The sequence below is a fragment of the Harpegnathos saltator genome, unplaced genomic scaffold (genome assembly GCF_003227715.2).
Source record: "Harpegnathos saltator strain DR-91 unplaced genomic scaffold, Hsal_v8.6 scaffold121, whole genome shotgun sequence".
NCBI lineage: Eukaryota > Metazoa > Arthropoda > Insecta > Hymenoptera > Formicidae > Harpegnathos > Harpegnathos saltator.
Window position 1 is genome coordinate 915,578 of NW_020229897.1, and position 13,702 is coordinate 929,279.

The window sequence follows — 13,702 nt, forward strand, 5'->3', positions numbered from 1 at the left end:
TATTAATACGAAGGGCAAAAAGTGTCGTCGCTCGCGAGCCGATCAACACAATCGGCGCGATGTAAACATTGCGGGCCTCGGCGGCGGTTGAAGCAAGAGAGACTTGCCTTTGGGCATCTTTTCTTTTCTCGAAGGTTCCGGAACGACGAGGGGAATGTGAGGAGGCCTGTCAACTGTACGCGACATCGATGCACTCTATTTATTGATTACTGAAAATAAAGAAAATTACTCTGTCGAAGCATCGGACATTTATTAGCTTTATGTTAATTAAAGAGGAATGTGTACGACTAGAAAATGTGTTAACAACTAATTATACAAAGTGTCAAAATTGTTGTGACGCCGTTTTCGGAGAATAATTAAAGGTCATGGTAGCGTTAAAGAGTGGAATTTCATCCCATGCGAATTTTGTCTCGTTCTTATTAAATGTTAGATTATCCGCTCCAGACAATAACTCTTCTACTTTTCATCTAATATTCAATGATGATAAATAACATTTAATTGCATTCGTTTGGCTTTTTTTATTTCAAAAATAAAAAAATATATACCAGGGTGAGATTTCACCCATGACAACGTCAATGTGATTTTCTTTGATGCTTTTCTTAAAAGTTCAGATATTTCGTCGACTCACGGGATATTTATAATCGGAGTCTCGTCGCGTTAATTAACATGTGCTCCTCCGAGCGGACCGAATGCTCACCGACGGCCACTGTCAATGCCACGAGCGAATGTCCGGAGCGGTCGGGATGCTGAATTGAGATGCAAGACGAAGGGAACGGGACACGGGCAACGATACATCATGCGTCTCCAGACGTCGTTCTAAATCGTTTATTATACAGGGGACTTTGATACGGCAACATGTATGCGAAGATTTAATATTTAATACGTACTTTTATTTTTCTTGCTCCCCCCCCCATCTCGCTCTTTTTAGACGACCGGGCATAGTCTGACATAGAGATGACAACTGTGGTTGCAGCACGGACATAAACCGCCTGAAAGTAGATGTAGCACAGACTTCCACCACATGCAGATTTTACCATCGAAACCTTCCACCTGAAAGTGGATGTAGCATCGTAGATCCCCTCTCAAAATAGATGCAGATGGCGTCCTTTCCCAGTGCGGAAAGTCGGTGTTGCAGAAAATGCCGTGTTGACCGCTCTCAGGTTTCTCTCTAATTTCCAAGTAATGTGACTCAATAATGTATCGGACAAACTGCGATTCTTTATGGCCGAATAGCAGGTCGGATAAACTGTTTACTATGTTAATTAAGAAATAAAAGGATCTTTTGATTTAATAATAAGTTATATTACTATAAAGACATGAGCAGTCAAAATTATAAAATATAAGGAAAATAATCGATTATCAAAGTTAAATATCGATTCATTGGTCGATTATTCTTGTTGCCCGCCAATATAATAAAAGTGAGGTTACTTATCCTGATATAGACTGTTATAACAGGCTATTTGAATTATAGTATTTTATATTTATTCATAAACGCATGACATTGAAAAATTTATAAACAGTTTTGGATACAATAACATTGTTGTCAACATGGAAGTTGCTCCAATGGGTAATTTACCGTAAGTATGCCTGTGACTACTGCTTTCAAATTTTGAAAACAAAATGTTTGCTATTGTCAGAGTGTCAATAATTTTCATATTTAATACTATATGATCATTTCATTTATCCGTAAAAATAAATCTAATAGTAGCAATTTATGAAAAGTTGCAGCAAAGAATTATGGTCCATAATATCAGGTACAACGTGTTGTTGTGCTAGTGATACTGTGGAAGACGAAATAAAAAATAGTACTGTATTACTCAAGGAAGGACTCCAATTTTTCAAGCCGTATACAGAAGAATCATTACAAAGTATTTCTAAAAGAAATCCTCCTCCTCTTTCCCAGATGTATGATTTGATTAGTAAACTTGCTCCACTTCTTGTAAGTATATCATCCCATATTTGTATATAATTACTTATCATATAGCAATACATATTTAATTTTTATTTCATTATTATTTTTATAACAATTTTAATACAATAATATTTTTTAATTCATCAGAATTTAGATGTTGCAATTACATGGGATTTGGTATGCAATTTTGTCTCCTATGAATATAGAAATTGCGCAGAGACTTTTGCATCGCAACTCTCGGATCTTACTTCCATGAAAATCCTAATCGATGATATTTGGAACTTTTACTACTCTGAGAGAGTGACTTTGATTAAATGCCTTAAACTCATGATTGAGTATAAAAATAACGAAAGACATCCCCATCACAAAGAATTTGCAAAATTTTTTGATAAAATTTTGATGGGAAATTTACTTGAGTCTATACGAAAACAGATAGAAGTATTAAAGTTTGTAAACCCGCCTATACGATCGCCATTATGTACAGAAGATCATTTGCATAGATTGTACAATAGTACTCTGATTGAAATGCGTGAATTGCTTCATATACTGACTGTGATTGTACATGATATTCATGTTGCTGATAATGATTTTCCCAAATTTTATGGAAGTATTGGGGTAAGCCTTTAAAATGCCCTATGCTATATATTCTGAAGATTCTATTTAAATATTACTGTATAAAAATTGATTTTTAGGGTGAACCTAGACGATTAGCAAGTACAAAGAGCCATGAGGATAAGGAAGCTATCACTAAAAAAATTGAAGAAATACAATATAGTCAGGTAGCTTTGCTACTTGTAGCACTGGATATCAGGAAACAGTGAGTTAACTGAGCATTATTTTACATAAATAAAAATCCCTAGCCTGTGTTTTATTCTGTTATTGTATCCATTATTTCAGCACTGCTATGGAAGACTGGATAAATAGTGTAAGAAGTAATATGCAAGAAACTTTTGAGCACAAATGCGTCCGTGAAAGTTTACCACAAGATGGACCCCTGCTTCTGTCATGGATGCTGGCTAATTACGCAATTGATCCAGATAACATAGACATATTAAACCGTTTCAGACCCTTCGGAATTAAGGCTATACAGCTCGATGTATTCCACTATCTAAAAGATTTAATGAACTCTGAGATGATTCAAGAAGAGACTCACTATGCCGAAGTGGCGCGAAGTAGTGTTTACAATCTTCTCACTTTGGTGTGTGCCTTCATCGATGAGGACCGATTAAGCGCTTTGAATGGTATCTTCGACGCGATGGCTGCCACAGTCAAGTTTCCAGAATGTGCAGCTCGATTCTGGGATGAGCGGAATGACGGTTTATGGCCAATTTATAAGGTTGCAGCCGAATTATATCCCTACAAGTTCGAACCTCTAACCAGCATAGCCATCGGTCTGGCTTCCACGACAATTGCAAGCACTAATAAGGTAACATATATCAGTTATACTTATTGAATCCGTTTTATTAAATATTTGATATTTATCGTGAAATATGAAGTTTATTACTCTTTCTTCAGATCATCTTGGAATTGGATAATCTGCCATCACTGACTTTAGAGGTTTCCCGCCAAAGAGATCATAACAAGCCGTTACAACCGTATAAAGCGGAATGCATAATTCAAAAGAATTCCTTCACCATACCGGACGATTGCATCCGCGAGAACATTTTTGTGCTGTCGAACGAGAAGGAAGTAGTTTTATTTCGTACAAAGGCAAACTATTGGGAAGCTCTGCATCATAAGATAGAACAGTTATTTTCTCAAGCGAGCGGCGGAATTGCAAACATCAGCGCAGTGATGACTGATTTACCGGAGAACGTTTGTCAAGGTCTGAAGCTGTTGGAAGCATTATTGGCCAAAGACATAGAGATACCGTTGAACATGGTGACCCCCACGGAACTAAGTTTCGAAATCGTTAATCGGTTCTCTTATCCGGTACTGCCGACCAACTTATACAGAATTGTCGCAGTGTGCATCAGTCTTTCGTCCAAATTGATCTTGAGATATCCCGAGGACATCCTCTTGCGGATGCGATCTAGTGTTTATCCGAAGTTCAACAACTGGTATCAGAAACCAGCAGACTTCGCGGAAGCGATCTCCTTCGACGGTGGCCTCGTGGCGTCCTGGTTATCGGGGATAGAAACTATCGAGCACACTTATCCCATTCTGCGCGCGTTCCTTGACACGCTATATAATTACCTAATCACCAAACACAGCAAAGAAGCTATGTACAAGATCGAAATACCAGGTATGGTATTTCTACTGCAAAGTGTGTTACCCAAACTAGATTCGTGGTACTTCGAGTCGAACGCAGAGAGAATCGACCTGTGGCTGAAGAGTATGTTCTGCATCCATCGCGCTCTGGACTCAACTCTGCCCAAGAACGACATCCGCAACGAGCTGCAGCACGTTGTAGTATATAGCCTGCTTTACTTGGAGCCGCGTCACGCGCTATTGAAATTAATCCGGACGGGTGAGCGCACATTGCACAACAAAATGATAACGGAAACGGACTGGATCAGCGGGAAAGGATTCAAGACTACCAAGAGCGTGGAACTGGCTCTATCGATAGTGAATAGACTGTTGATGTTCAGGAAATCCCTGGGTCTAGAACGGGGCGATAGATCGCCTCTCGAAATCGCTCTGTATTCGTCCCCGTTGGTGCCCAACGGGCTCTTAATAGTTCCGACCATCGTTAATTATTTGTATGTTTGGTTCAGCCCTTCGTTGCAGAAAATGGCGGTTAGATTGTTGAAGAAGTTTGCGGAAGAATTTTCTATGTCGCTACTCGTCTGCATGGGGATGGATGGCACATCCATACGGGAGACCTTCGCGTTCCGATTGACGTTGCCGACGTGTGCAATCGACGTGAAAGTCGCCATTCTGGAATTGGTCGCTGTGTGCTTGGAAAAGCAACCCGGCCTGACAGAGGCCCTTTTTAACATCATGCATCAAGCGGAATGCAAGAGGATCTTTCCACGACCGGCCGATGAGTTTCTCACAGAAGGCTGTAGCCAATTTCTGGACTCCTACTTGGAACGGATGTCTAAGGAAGACGATATCGTGTGCGACAAGTTGTACGATAGTACGATGACAGTGATGCGCGCCATGTGGTATCATAGGAACGAGATCCTCGTGAACTTCTTCCGGAAGCGGGAGAAGTTCTGGAGTTACCTGTTTGCGCCACTTTTCAAGACTCTGGTGCCCGGTGCGAAAGGTTATTCCCAATTGTTGGACATAATCACGCTGGAGTTGTACAAGAGTCCGTTGCTCGAGAACAACTTCTCGAAAAATCTCAAGGAATTTTTGGACAAATCTCACGACTATTGGAAGAAGTTGGCGATGTATGTCCTCGAGACTTCCAGCGATGATAACAAAATCGAGGAAGATCGTACAAAACAAGATAAGCACATGGACCCGTTGTACGAAATCAATTTAGAATCATGGTACCATTTCATCGTTATGCTTACCGATGATCGAACTGCCAAAAACTATCCGATCAACGTGTCGCAGGCACATCTTCTGAGCCAACTGGCTCTGGACTCTTTATTAGAGCGGGTGAAAGAACCTAACGATCCCAGCAGCGGTAAAATCCCAATGTTGCTGGCGTCTTTGTCCCTGAGGTGCATCACCTCTTGGAAACAGATGTGCGTCGGTGACTCGAGGATCTTCAAGAACAGGTTATCGCAGCTTACGCAGGAAGTAGCGCAGACCTACCGTGGCTTCGGGAAGGCCTTGCGGCAGACGTTGATCTCGTTGCTCCTCGGCTGCGTGCAGCTGGTGAAGAGCACTTTGGCCGAGGACTCGGCGAGCCTCGAGTATCTCTTGGCACATTCCTGTACGATCGCTTTCAGCGAACTGGAGGAACTAAAGGACGCCGCTCGCCGGCTGGAACACCGGAAGCAACAGCTTTCCGTCGACTTGAAGACCGACGAAAAGGACACGCAGAAGAAGGCTGACTACAACAACGCGGAGGTGCTACGTGGTATGCGGGAAAGTCTGCCGGCGACGTTGGCTATCTGTTTGGTGACGCAGTTGTTGCGTTCCTACGTCGAGCGCAGCGCGAGCTCCAAGCACTGTCGAAGAGCCAATTGCGTGCAACTCCGTCAGATGATACCCGAGCTGATGGCATGCATCGGTAATACCTTACAAAAATATCCTTATCTGAAGTTCAGCACAGCCGCGTTGAGTCTGCTCGGAGTGATATCGCGTTCACCGTACTGCCCACATCCCATCAATGACAATGACATCACGAAACTGTGGCTCAGCTTGATCCCGCCGGCGGACATCGCTAACAGCATGCTCGACTCGTTGTACGACGACTCAACGAACGGTCGATGGCGTTGCCAAGATTGGTGGCCGCTCTACACGTTGGGCCTGGAGTTCCTCATCGGTCTGGTCACCAGCGAGTCGCATATGATTTACACGGATCACGTGATTTTGTTCTTAAATTCCCATGAGCACCAGTTGATGGTAGTGTCCACGTTGCTAAGACACACCGCCGATCTGTTGGCTGCCGACCTCATACAATCGCTGGTCGCTCTCATCCATACGATCGCCACACAGACGTATACCTGGAACGCGATTCAGCCGAGCGTACGTGAGACCCTCATCAAGTGCATGTACTTGGCCTACGACAGCACGGTGAACTTGTTGCTAAGGCCGCGGATACTGAAATTCATCATCGATGGCATAAGCGTGGAAAGCGCCGAAGAGCTTGAGTCCTGCGACAATCGGCTGCCGAGCGGCGAGCTAAAGCTGCTGGTGAACAAGCTCATCGTCATCAATACCACTTGCGCCTTGACCTTTGTCCACTTCTCACCAAAGCTGAACACCCTGGTGGACACGATATACACGCAAGATTATTGGTATACGCCGATGGCGGAGATGAACTTCGGGCCGCCGCAGATGAGCATGAGCTCCGGCCCGCGGCTCACTTACGGGACGATCATTAGTTCGACCCAGCTGTTCACTCAGGCTCTCCACTCTCGTTCACAACCGACTGCTTCGTTACCGGTTTCCACCTCGTCATTCACCTCGCAGCCCGGCCGTGAGGACAAGACGGATTCCGCGAAGAAGGAATGGGAACGCGCCGCGCCGGAGAACCTACGGCGTATGCACACCAGCAAGGATCTTAGGAGGATCCTTCACGCGGCTTCAGGCTCCACGTCTAGGACATCTGCAAGTCTCGGTGGCGAATTCTTGGGATACGTCAGTGGCCTGGACGTCACCGTACCGTTGCTCAGCAGTCCTAGATTGGTACGTCGCCCATATGACCCACTGATCTGCGAGAACACCATACTCTCGAGAGCGACCGCCTTGGCCACCGGCAGGCACGTTACGAAGAGCAGCGGCGGTGGGGCCGCCGGTACCGGCAACGGTAGTCCGAACATAGCGAGGAACCATAGATTCAGCGACCCGTGGTTCGAGTCCATGGACGAGAACAACACGCGACTGGCGTTGGAGATCAACTTGATCCTGATATTGTCCCAGGCGCTGGAAGGAGTGAAGAGCCCCAGGCTCGCTTTGCGCGACCGTCAGCTCATAGCGCGAGAGACCGCCACGGAGCTGGGGGTCTTCTTTGATTTTCTCGAGCACCGCGGCACCCCCGATATCTGGCAGGTAAAAGGTTCCTTGATAGATGCGGACACCAAGAGCTCCAGGACGATTCACAGCACAGACGATTTGGCGCAGAAGCATTTACCGGCGAGGCTCCAAGAGTACAGTACTGTCGACAAGGCACCGGTATGCTCGCCCGATCATGATGACTCTTCGAGTACGGAGATGGGCCTTAGTGAGGTACGAGAGAGGAGACTCGACGATAGTATCCTCACTACTGGTGCGTTTAAAGCGAACGTCAGCAGCGTGCAGTTTTTACCGTTAATGGGGAAATTGCTGAAGACGGTTGTGGAGTTGTTGGATTCGGCACAGTTCCGATAACGGCTATGAAATCGTATCCTTGAAATGAGCTTGCAGTGTACAGTTTTATTGTACAGTTTATCGTTCTGGAATGCAGATGAAATCTCGACATTCCAAGTATGCAAAACAGTAGGAGGGATCGATGTGAGACAGCGAGCTGTCATTTGTACATCGGTATGAAAATTTCCAATCGTCATATCATATTCTTTCTTAGTGTCGATATGTAAACTTGCACAATGCAATTTGTGTTACTTTGTACTAAAATGGTACATCTTGAGACATTTAAAAGTATCAATCGACAATAATGTATCATAATAAATATGTCAATGACTGCTATACTCGCACATCGAAAGCAGAAAGACTATATGTACACGAAAATGATGATTGGAGGAGGGAGGAGTATCAGGCACGGGAGAAAATACGAAGAGTACAGTGAATACGATATTTTTAATTTAGCGTGTACTTTTATATCAATACTATTTATAAATGATTGAACATAAAATAATGTATATCCAGTAAATTAGAAACATTTCGTGATCCTTAAATAGTTTCTAAGAAAAATGTGAGAATACAAACTATATATAATTTTATACACAGCCAACTACACTTAACGAGGGACAAAACGAAGGAAATCATTAGAACCGCTAGTTGCAGCGCGTTCTTTATGTTAAAATCATGATGACCATGTGTTTCTACTGACTTTCATTCGATTCGATCGTTGTTCCAATGATCTATCGAGCATCGCATTCTATAGAATGACAAGTTGTTCCGTAAGAGTTTCGTGATCGTTATAAATATACTGCTGAAGAGACATGCTTTCGACAAGTTGAATGATCAGTTATGTAGTACAATCATCTATCTACATAGATTTTCATCCGCGGTATGTAATACTATTCCACTCCTCTGCTGGCCCATCTACATTCTCTCAACAAGTTCCTTCAAAATGTATTCTACCTTATGAAACGTATATACGTATGGAGACAGAGAGGAGAAAAATAGAAAGAAAGTTTCACAGTGACTCGCGTTTTCTTTTGTAATTTTATTTCTTCTTTCCTCATCTGTTTGTACCTTACGTACAGTGACACGCTCTCTTATGCTCCGTCGTGCGTCCCTTCCATCTTACGTATCACCTAACCCCTCCATCTTACTGTACATCGCGCGCACTCACGCTAAGGACGATTGATAATCATATTACGATACGGTATAAAAATATAATCCTTGATATTAACGAATATTATGCGTTACGACAATAGCGATGGTGTGAATGCTGAGTTGGACACACCGCGCAAAGACATCCGCCGCCTTTCAGGTTGGACACCTGAAGGTCGGATTAGATGCTAAGGGGGCAGATGAGGTAAAATGTTCTCCGGCGAGGGCGAGTCATGGGAATCGTTGCTCCTGGATGACGTCACTCGCTGATAGTAATTGTTAGAAACCGCGGCGGCGGTGGCGGTGACGGTGGAACTAGTAGTAACTGTGTTCATTGAGCCGACAGTTGTGGACGTGCTGGCTGTGGTGGTGTTGATTGTTATCGTCGTGATTACGGAGGAGGTAGCTTGAGTTCGAGACGCTGCGGCAGCGCTCCACGCCAGCGGGTTAGCACAGTCGGATTCGGACGATGAGCCATCCGGATGGCGAGCAGACGACGAGCAATGGGATATTGGTATGTTTAAAGCACTGGAACTGCACAACGTCGAGGAGATGGTAGTCGCAGCGGACGTTGCCAGAGGTGGCGGCGGCGGGGGCGGCGGAGGTGGAGGCGGCGTCGGACCGTTGATGTCCGCCAACGGATCAACGGAATTCCCGTCCCAATTCTCGGCCGACTTGATCTCGTCGTTGTTAGTGACGTTGGCGTTGGACCTCTGCCGTTTAGCATCGCCGTACAGCAGATAATTAACATTCGGCGAGCTGCTGCGATCTCGCACACCCTCCTGCTCCTCGAGGAATCGATCCATATAGTCCCTGCTTGCGATTTAACGGTTCTGTCATTCATACTTGCAATAATAACAACGAGAAAAAAACAAATTGCATTGTACAAGTGTATTACTATTCTATCGTCAGATAACTATAATACTAGATTTCTAGCTCTTCTAGATAATAATTTCAAATACCTGCGAACATGTGTGATATCTGATACGGTAAAAGTTTTCGTCAACATTTGTGATATAAAATTGGAGAAAAGGAGAAGTCACGATGGAGAAAATACTCACGTGATACCAGGATGCAGCGCATATTTTTTCTTTTCTAATCGAGCTTTGTACGTGAATATGTCATGTCGTTCGGTTTTCTTCCACAAGTAATAAAATTGCACTAATTCTCCGACAGATCTCGTCCTGACCTAAGAAACAAGAGAACATTGTTTTTAACATTCTTTTCCTATTATGCTCCTATGATTTTCTTTAAGTTAGAATCATGATATAACGAAAAACGTTAGCATTAACAAGACTTGAAAAATAAACAATAAATTAATTAATCGCATCTGAAAATTATCGAGAACGGATCATATCGAAATTTTTGGTTGGTTGATTCATCGATTCATTTATTTTTTAAATTTTACTGCTTACGTTTTTCTATGTGTTGTGACCTTTGGTTACTTTACATAACGACATCATCAATAATAATGTGTTTTGTCATTAGGTAAATGAGGTAAACATTAAATAACCATTCTATCGTGATATAGACGTGATGCGAAATTAATATTGACAACATAGGTATCGGTAATGTAAACGAGAAGAAAAAATGAATCGAACACGAAATATCGTCGTGAATTTACTTCCATTCTTATACATACCTTATTTTTCTGTATAAGATGAAAATCTTTCCCGTAAGTCCGCAGTCCCGACTCAAAATTATGACACTCCTCTTCCGACCAAAGACTCACCGCTTCCGTTGGTGGTACCACGTTCATTCTACGTCTTCTCAGAGCCTCCTCAAGATTATAGCCACACTGCAGCAAGAGATACAACGCTTGTTCGTCGTCTCTGATATGAGATCCAGCCGGTAATGAGCCGCCCTTTACCGCCGGAAGCTGCGCGCGTTCTAGGAATTCATTTGTATCTTCTTCAGATATCGGAGTGGGATCCCACAAGAGCTTGTCTTCATTTTCATACGGCAACGCGTCATCGTAGAACCATAAACCTTCCGGTATTGCAGCTTGAAAATCACTACCGACCATGATAGTCTTCTTCCACTCTTCCTCGTCTGGACTGTAATCGCAATCGTCCTCTTCTTCTTCACTTTGTGGTCTCGAAACACTTCGCAAAAGTCTCGAACTACCACTTCCTATTCCAGTGCTGACAATCCCATCTTCTGGTACGTCTATTGCACCACTAGTGGCTCCTTCTACTGTACTGTTAGTGACGCCGGTCGCTGGGCAGCCTCCTAAATTAACCATACCGGTGCATGTAACGGCGTTGATTCCCGCGATTGTAGGTGACGATCTTGTATTCCCGCTCCCACTTCGAGAGCCCGTCATCGTGCACTCTTCAGCCTCGGGATCTTCGTCGTCGTCATCGTCATCGTCAATTCTGTGCCTTCTGTTATCCCCACTGCCCGTCCCACCGCCGCCACTGCTTTTTGTCGTTGAGATCGATGATGTCTTATCTTTCCCCTTCACTAGCATCTCTGTGTAGAACTGTTTGAGATCTGGCTCGTTACTATTTGCATCGGCCTCGTCATCATCGTCGTCGTCGTCCGCGTCGTTGTCACCTTTGTCTGAATAACGCTCCTCGGTTTCGGGATCGCCACTTCCGGACGGCAGCAACATGTGATCGGAACTGTCCGAGTTCTCCGTTGAGGGATCGCCGTATCCATACATGGCAAGCAGATCTTTCAGTGGCATATCACCCTCCTGCAAGGAGACAGAAATAAATCATTATTACATCAAGCGTATTTATATGGACTAAACATGGAATCTCACTACGAGAACGCACTTTGAGTCCAAAGTATTGCGGAAACTTATCATAATTGTAATTATTTATGGGCTTGATTTTTTCATTTCTCAGGCTTGATCCTAGAATAGTTGGGATCAGAACTTTGTTACAAAATGACAGATACGTATATACAAGATACCAAAAACAGATGCTGCGGAGATATACCTTTTGTAAATTGGACAACTCGTGAGAATCTTCACTACCTTCTAAAGCTTCTTCTTCGTCTAATGTTTGTTCGTCATCAAATTCAGGAGGTACTGGATATTTCACCTCCGCCGCAGGACCCATATCGTATTCTGGATCCGTCCTGTGCATAACACATCTTATTGTAAACATAACATCTGTCAAAATATCTCTGAAAATATCCCACTATGGTGGTTTTAAATTTTGCTTCTGTTCAACAGAGTCATATTTCCTATGCTATTATATAGTGTTTGAACACTTACATGATTCTACAATCCCTAATTTCACCGAAGTGGAAACATGACACAAATGGAATACACACATCAACACAGATGGAGCACCAGATCTTATCACCACTGTATACAACAATTATATTCTCCAGCAGTCCATTTTATATAGTCTGTCAGAAACACAGAAGTGACAATTGAGTCTGATCTTAATTTAATATTTAACTTTAATGTCCAACACAAACGAGATAAATGCAAGGTGAGATATGTTGATAGCACAGAATAACGCGGACTCTAACCTCATATCAATATCCGTGTCACAGTAATATTTGCAATCCAATGCGTACAGTCTTTTTATAATGACGATCGCTACTTTGTAGAACGTCGCCAGTTACTCTTGTTCTCTAGAATAATCCAGTGGATCAATCCCTTCGGTTATAAACACCATATAAATCAGAGTCTTCTATTGTCCTTGTTCACAAGCAACAACAAATTCGTCGACTGGAACATGCGAAATGCAAGATTTGTAAGGCACAAGTCTTCAATGGCTGGAAAGCGTGATTCGTATATATCAACGTATGCGGCATGCAAAAATCATAAGTAAACGAAGTAACCGAAAGACGCACATTATTTATATTCATCATATTCGCTCATCGGATCATGCATTCAGAAGATGGATGCGATCACGACTGAGGGTGTGTTTGAAAATGCTGTGACTGTTGCCAGTAAAGAAGATACTGTTGGCAGCAGTGAAAATTATTGGTGCTGCGTTTCATTTTTTCCACCAATAATAGTCACTTTTATCAAGCTGCAATTAATCTTGCAAAATTCCAACTGAGTTGCTGTTTAGTTCCTCATTTTCTATTTCTTCTCACAGCAGTTTCAGTTGAAATTCTGCAAGATTATTAAAACGGTTAGTTAACTGTAGCTTAGTAAAAGTGGCCCTCAGTAATATTTTCTGTATTTCTTTATAACTTTTCTTTTTTTCGTTAAGTCTCCAATAGTTTCTACCAACTTTTACTAATTTAACCGGTTTGTTATTTCATTGGAAATTGGCTAATCGCATTAGTGAGCGCTCAGTGAGTTCTTGTATCTCATTGGTGTATTCTTCCAGACCTAAAAAACATACCAATCAGATGCAAGTGCTCCATTGAACGCTCAATGGCCGCGTTCAGTAGACCAAAGTGATCAGAGAGCGCTTAGTGATTATTGTCTGTGATTGGAGCATTCTTTTAGATTCTTCATAGACCCAGAAATATTTACCAATCAGGAGCGAAATTCAGTGGTAAATCTAATAATGTGTCCAACTGTTGAGTCTGCTGAACGCGGCCATTGAGCAGTTGTAGTATAGAATATGCCCATTAGTTCGAAGTCGTGGACAATAAGGTTGTCCAGTTTTTAATGATAAGTTTCGGAACGTCGCTGAATGATCCAATAGAGAATTAAAGGCCCATCTACAATGTCTGCAAGAACTAGGTTGTAAGCGTAAGCAGTAAGAAATGGACCAACCATAATCGATTATTCTTATAATA

At 43.0% G+C, this 13,702-nt stretch overlaps 2 protein-coding genes across 5 annotated transcripts; one reads left to right on the forward strand and one right to left on the reverse strand.

Moving 5' to 3' along the window:
* Nucleotides 1-1,454: 1,454 nt before the first annotated feature.
* On the forward strand, nucleotides 1,455-7,855 carry Nup188 (nuclear pore complex protein Nup188). The gene is made up of 6 exons (XM_011148569.2): nucleotides 1,455-1,577; nucleotides 1,723-1,939; nucleotides 2,060-2,527; nucleotides 2,605-2,729; nucleotides 2,810-3,338; nucleotides 3,428-7,855. The coding sequence occupies exons 1-6, from the start codon at nucleotides 1,549-1,551 to the stop codon at nucleotides 7,847-7,849; spliced, it is 5,790 nt and encodes a 1,929-aa protein (XP_011146871.1). The 5' UTR covers nucleotides 1,455-1,548; the 3' UTR covers nucleotides 7,850-7,855.
* A 417-nt stretch (nucleotides 7,856-8,272) lies between these two features.
* Nucleotides 8,273-12,857, reverse strand: LOC105187637 (mesoderm induction early response protein 1). Of its 4 annotated transcripts, none has more exons than XM_019843402.2 (6): nucleotides 12,470-12,857; nucleotides 12,207-12,343; nucleotides 11,926-12,067; nucleotides 10,620-11,678; nucleotides 10,039-10,166; nucleotides 8,273-9,793 (listed from the first exon to the last, which is right to left on the reverse strand). In XM_019843402.2, coding segments are annotated over exons 2-6 (1,959 nt in total). In that variant the 5' UTR covers nucleotides 12,209-12,343; nucleotides 12,470-12,857; the 3' UTR covers nucleotides 8,273-9,165. The 4 variants fall into 4 exon arrangements, with proteins under 4 accessions (XP_019698961.1, XP_025161608.1, XP_025161612.1 ...); XM_025305823.1 differs by having other exon boundaries at nucleotides 12,207-12,671; nucleotides 12,797-12,854; XM_025305827.1 differs by having other exon boundaries at nucleotides 8,273-9,790; nucleotides 12,207-12,857.
* Nucleotides 12,858-13,702: the final 845 nt, after the last annotated feature.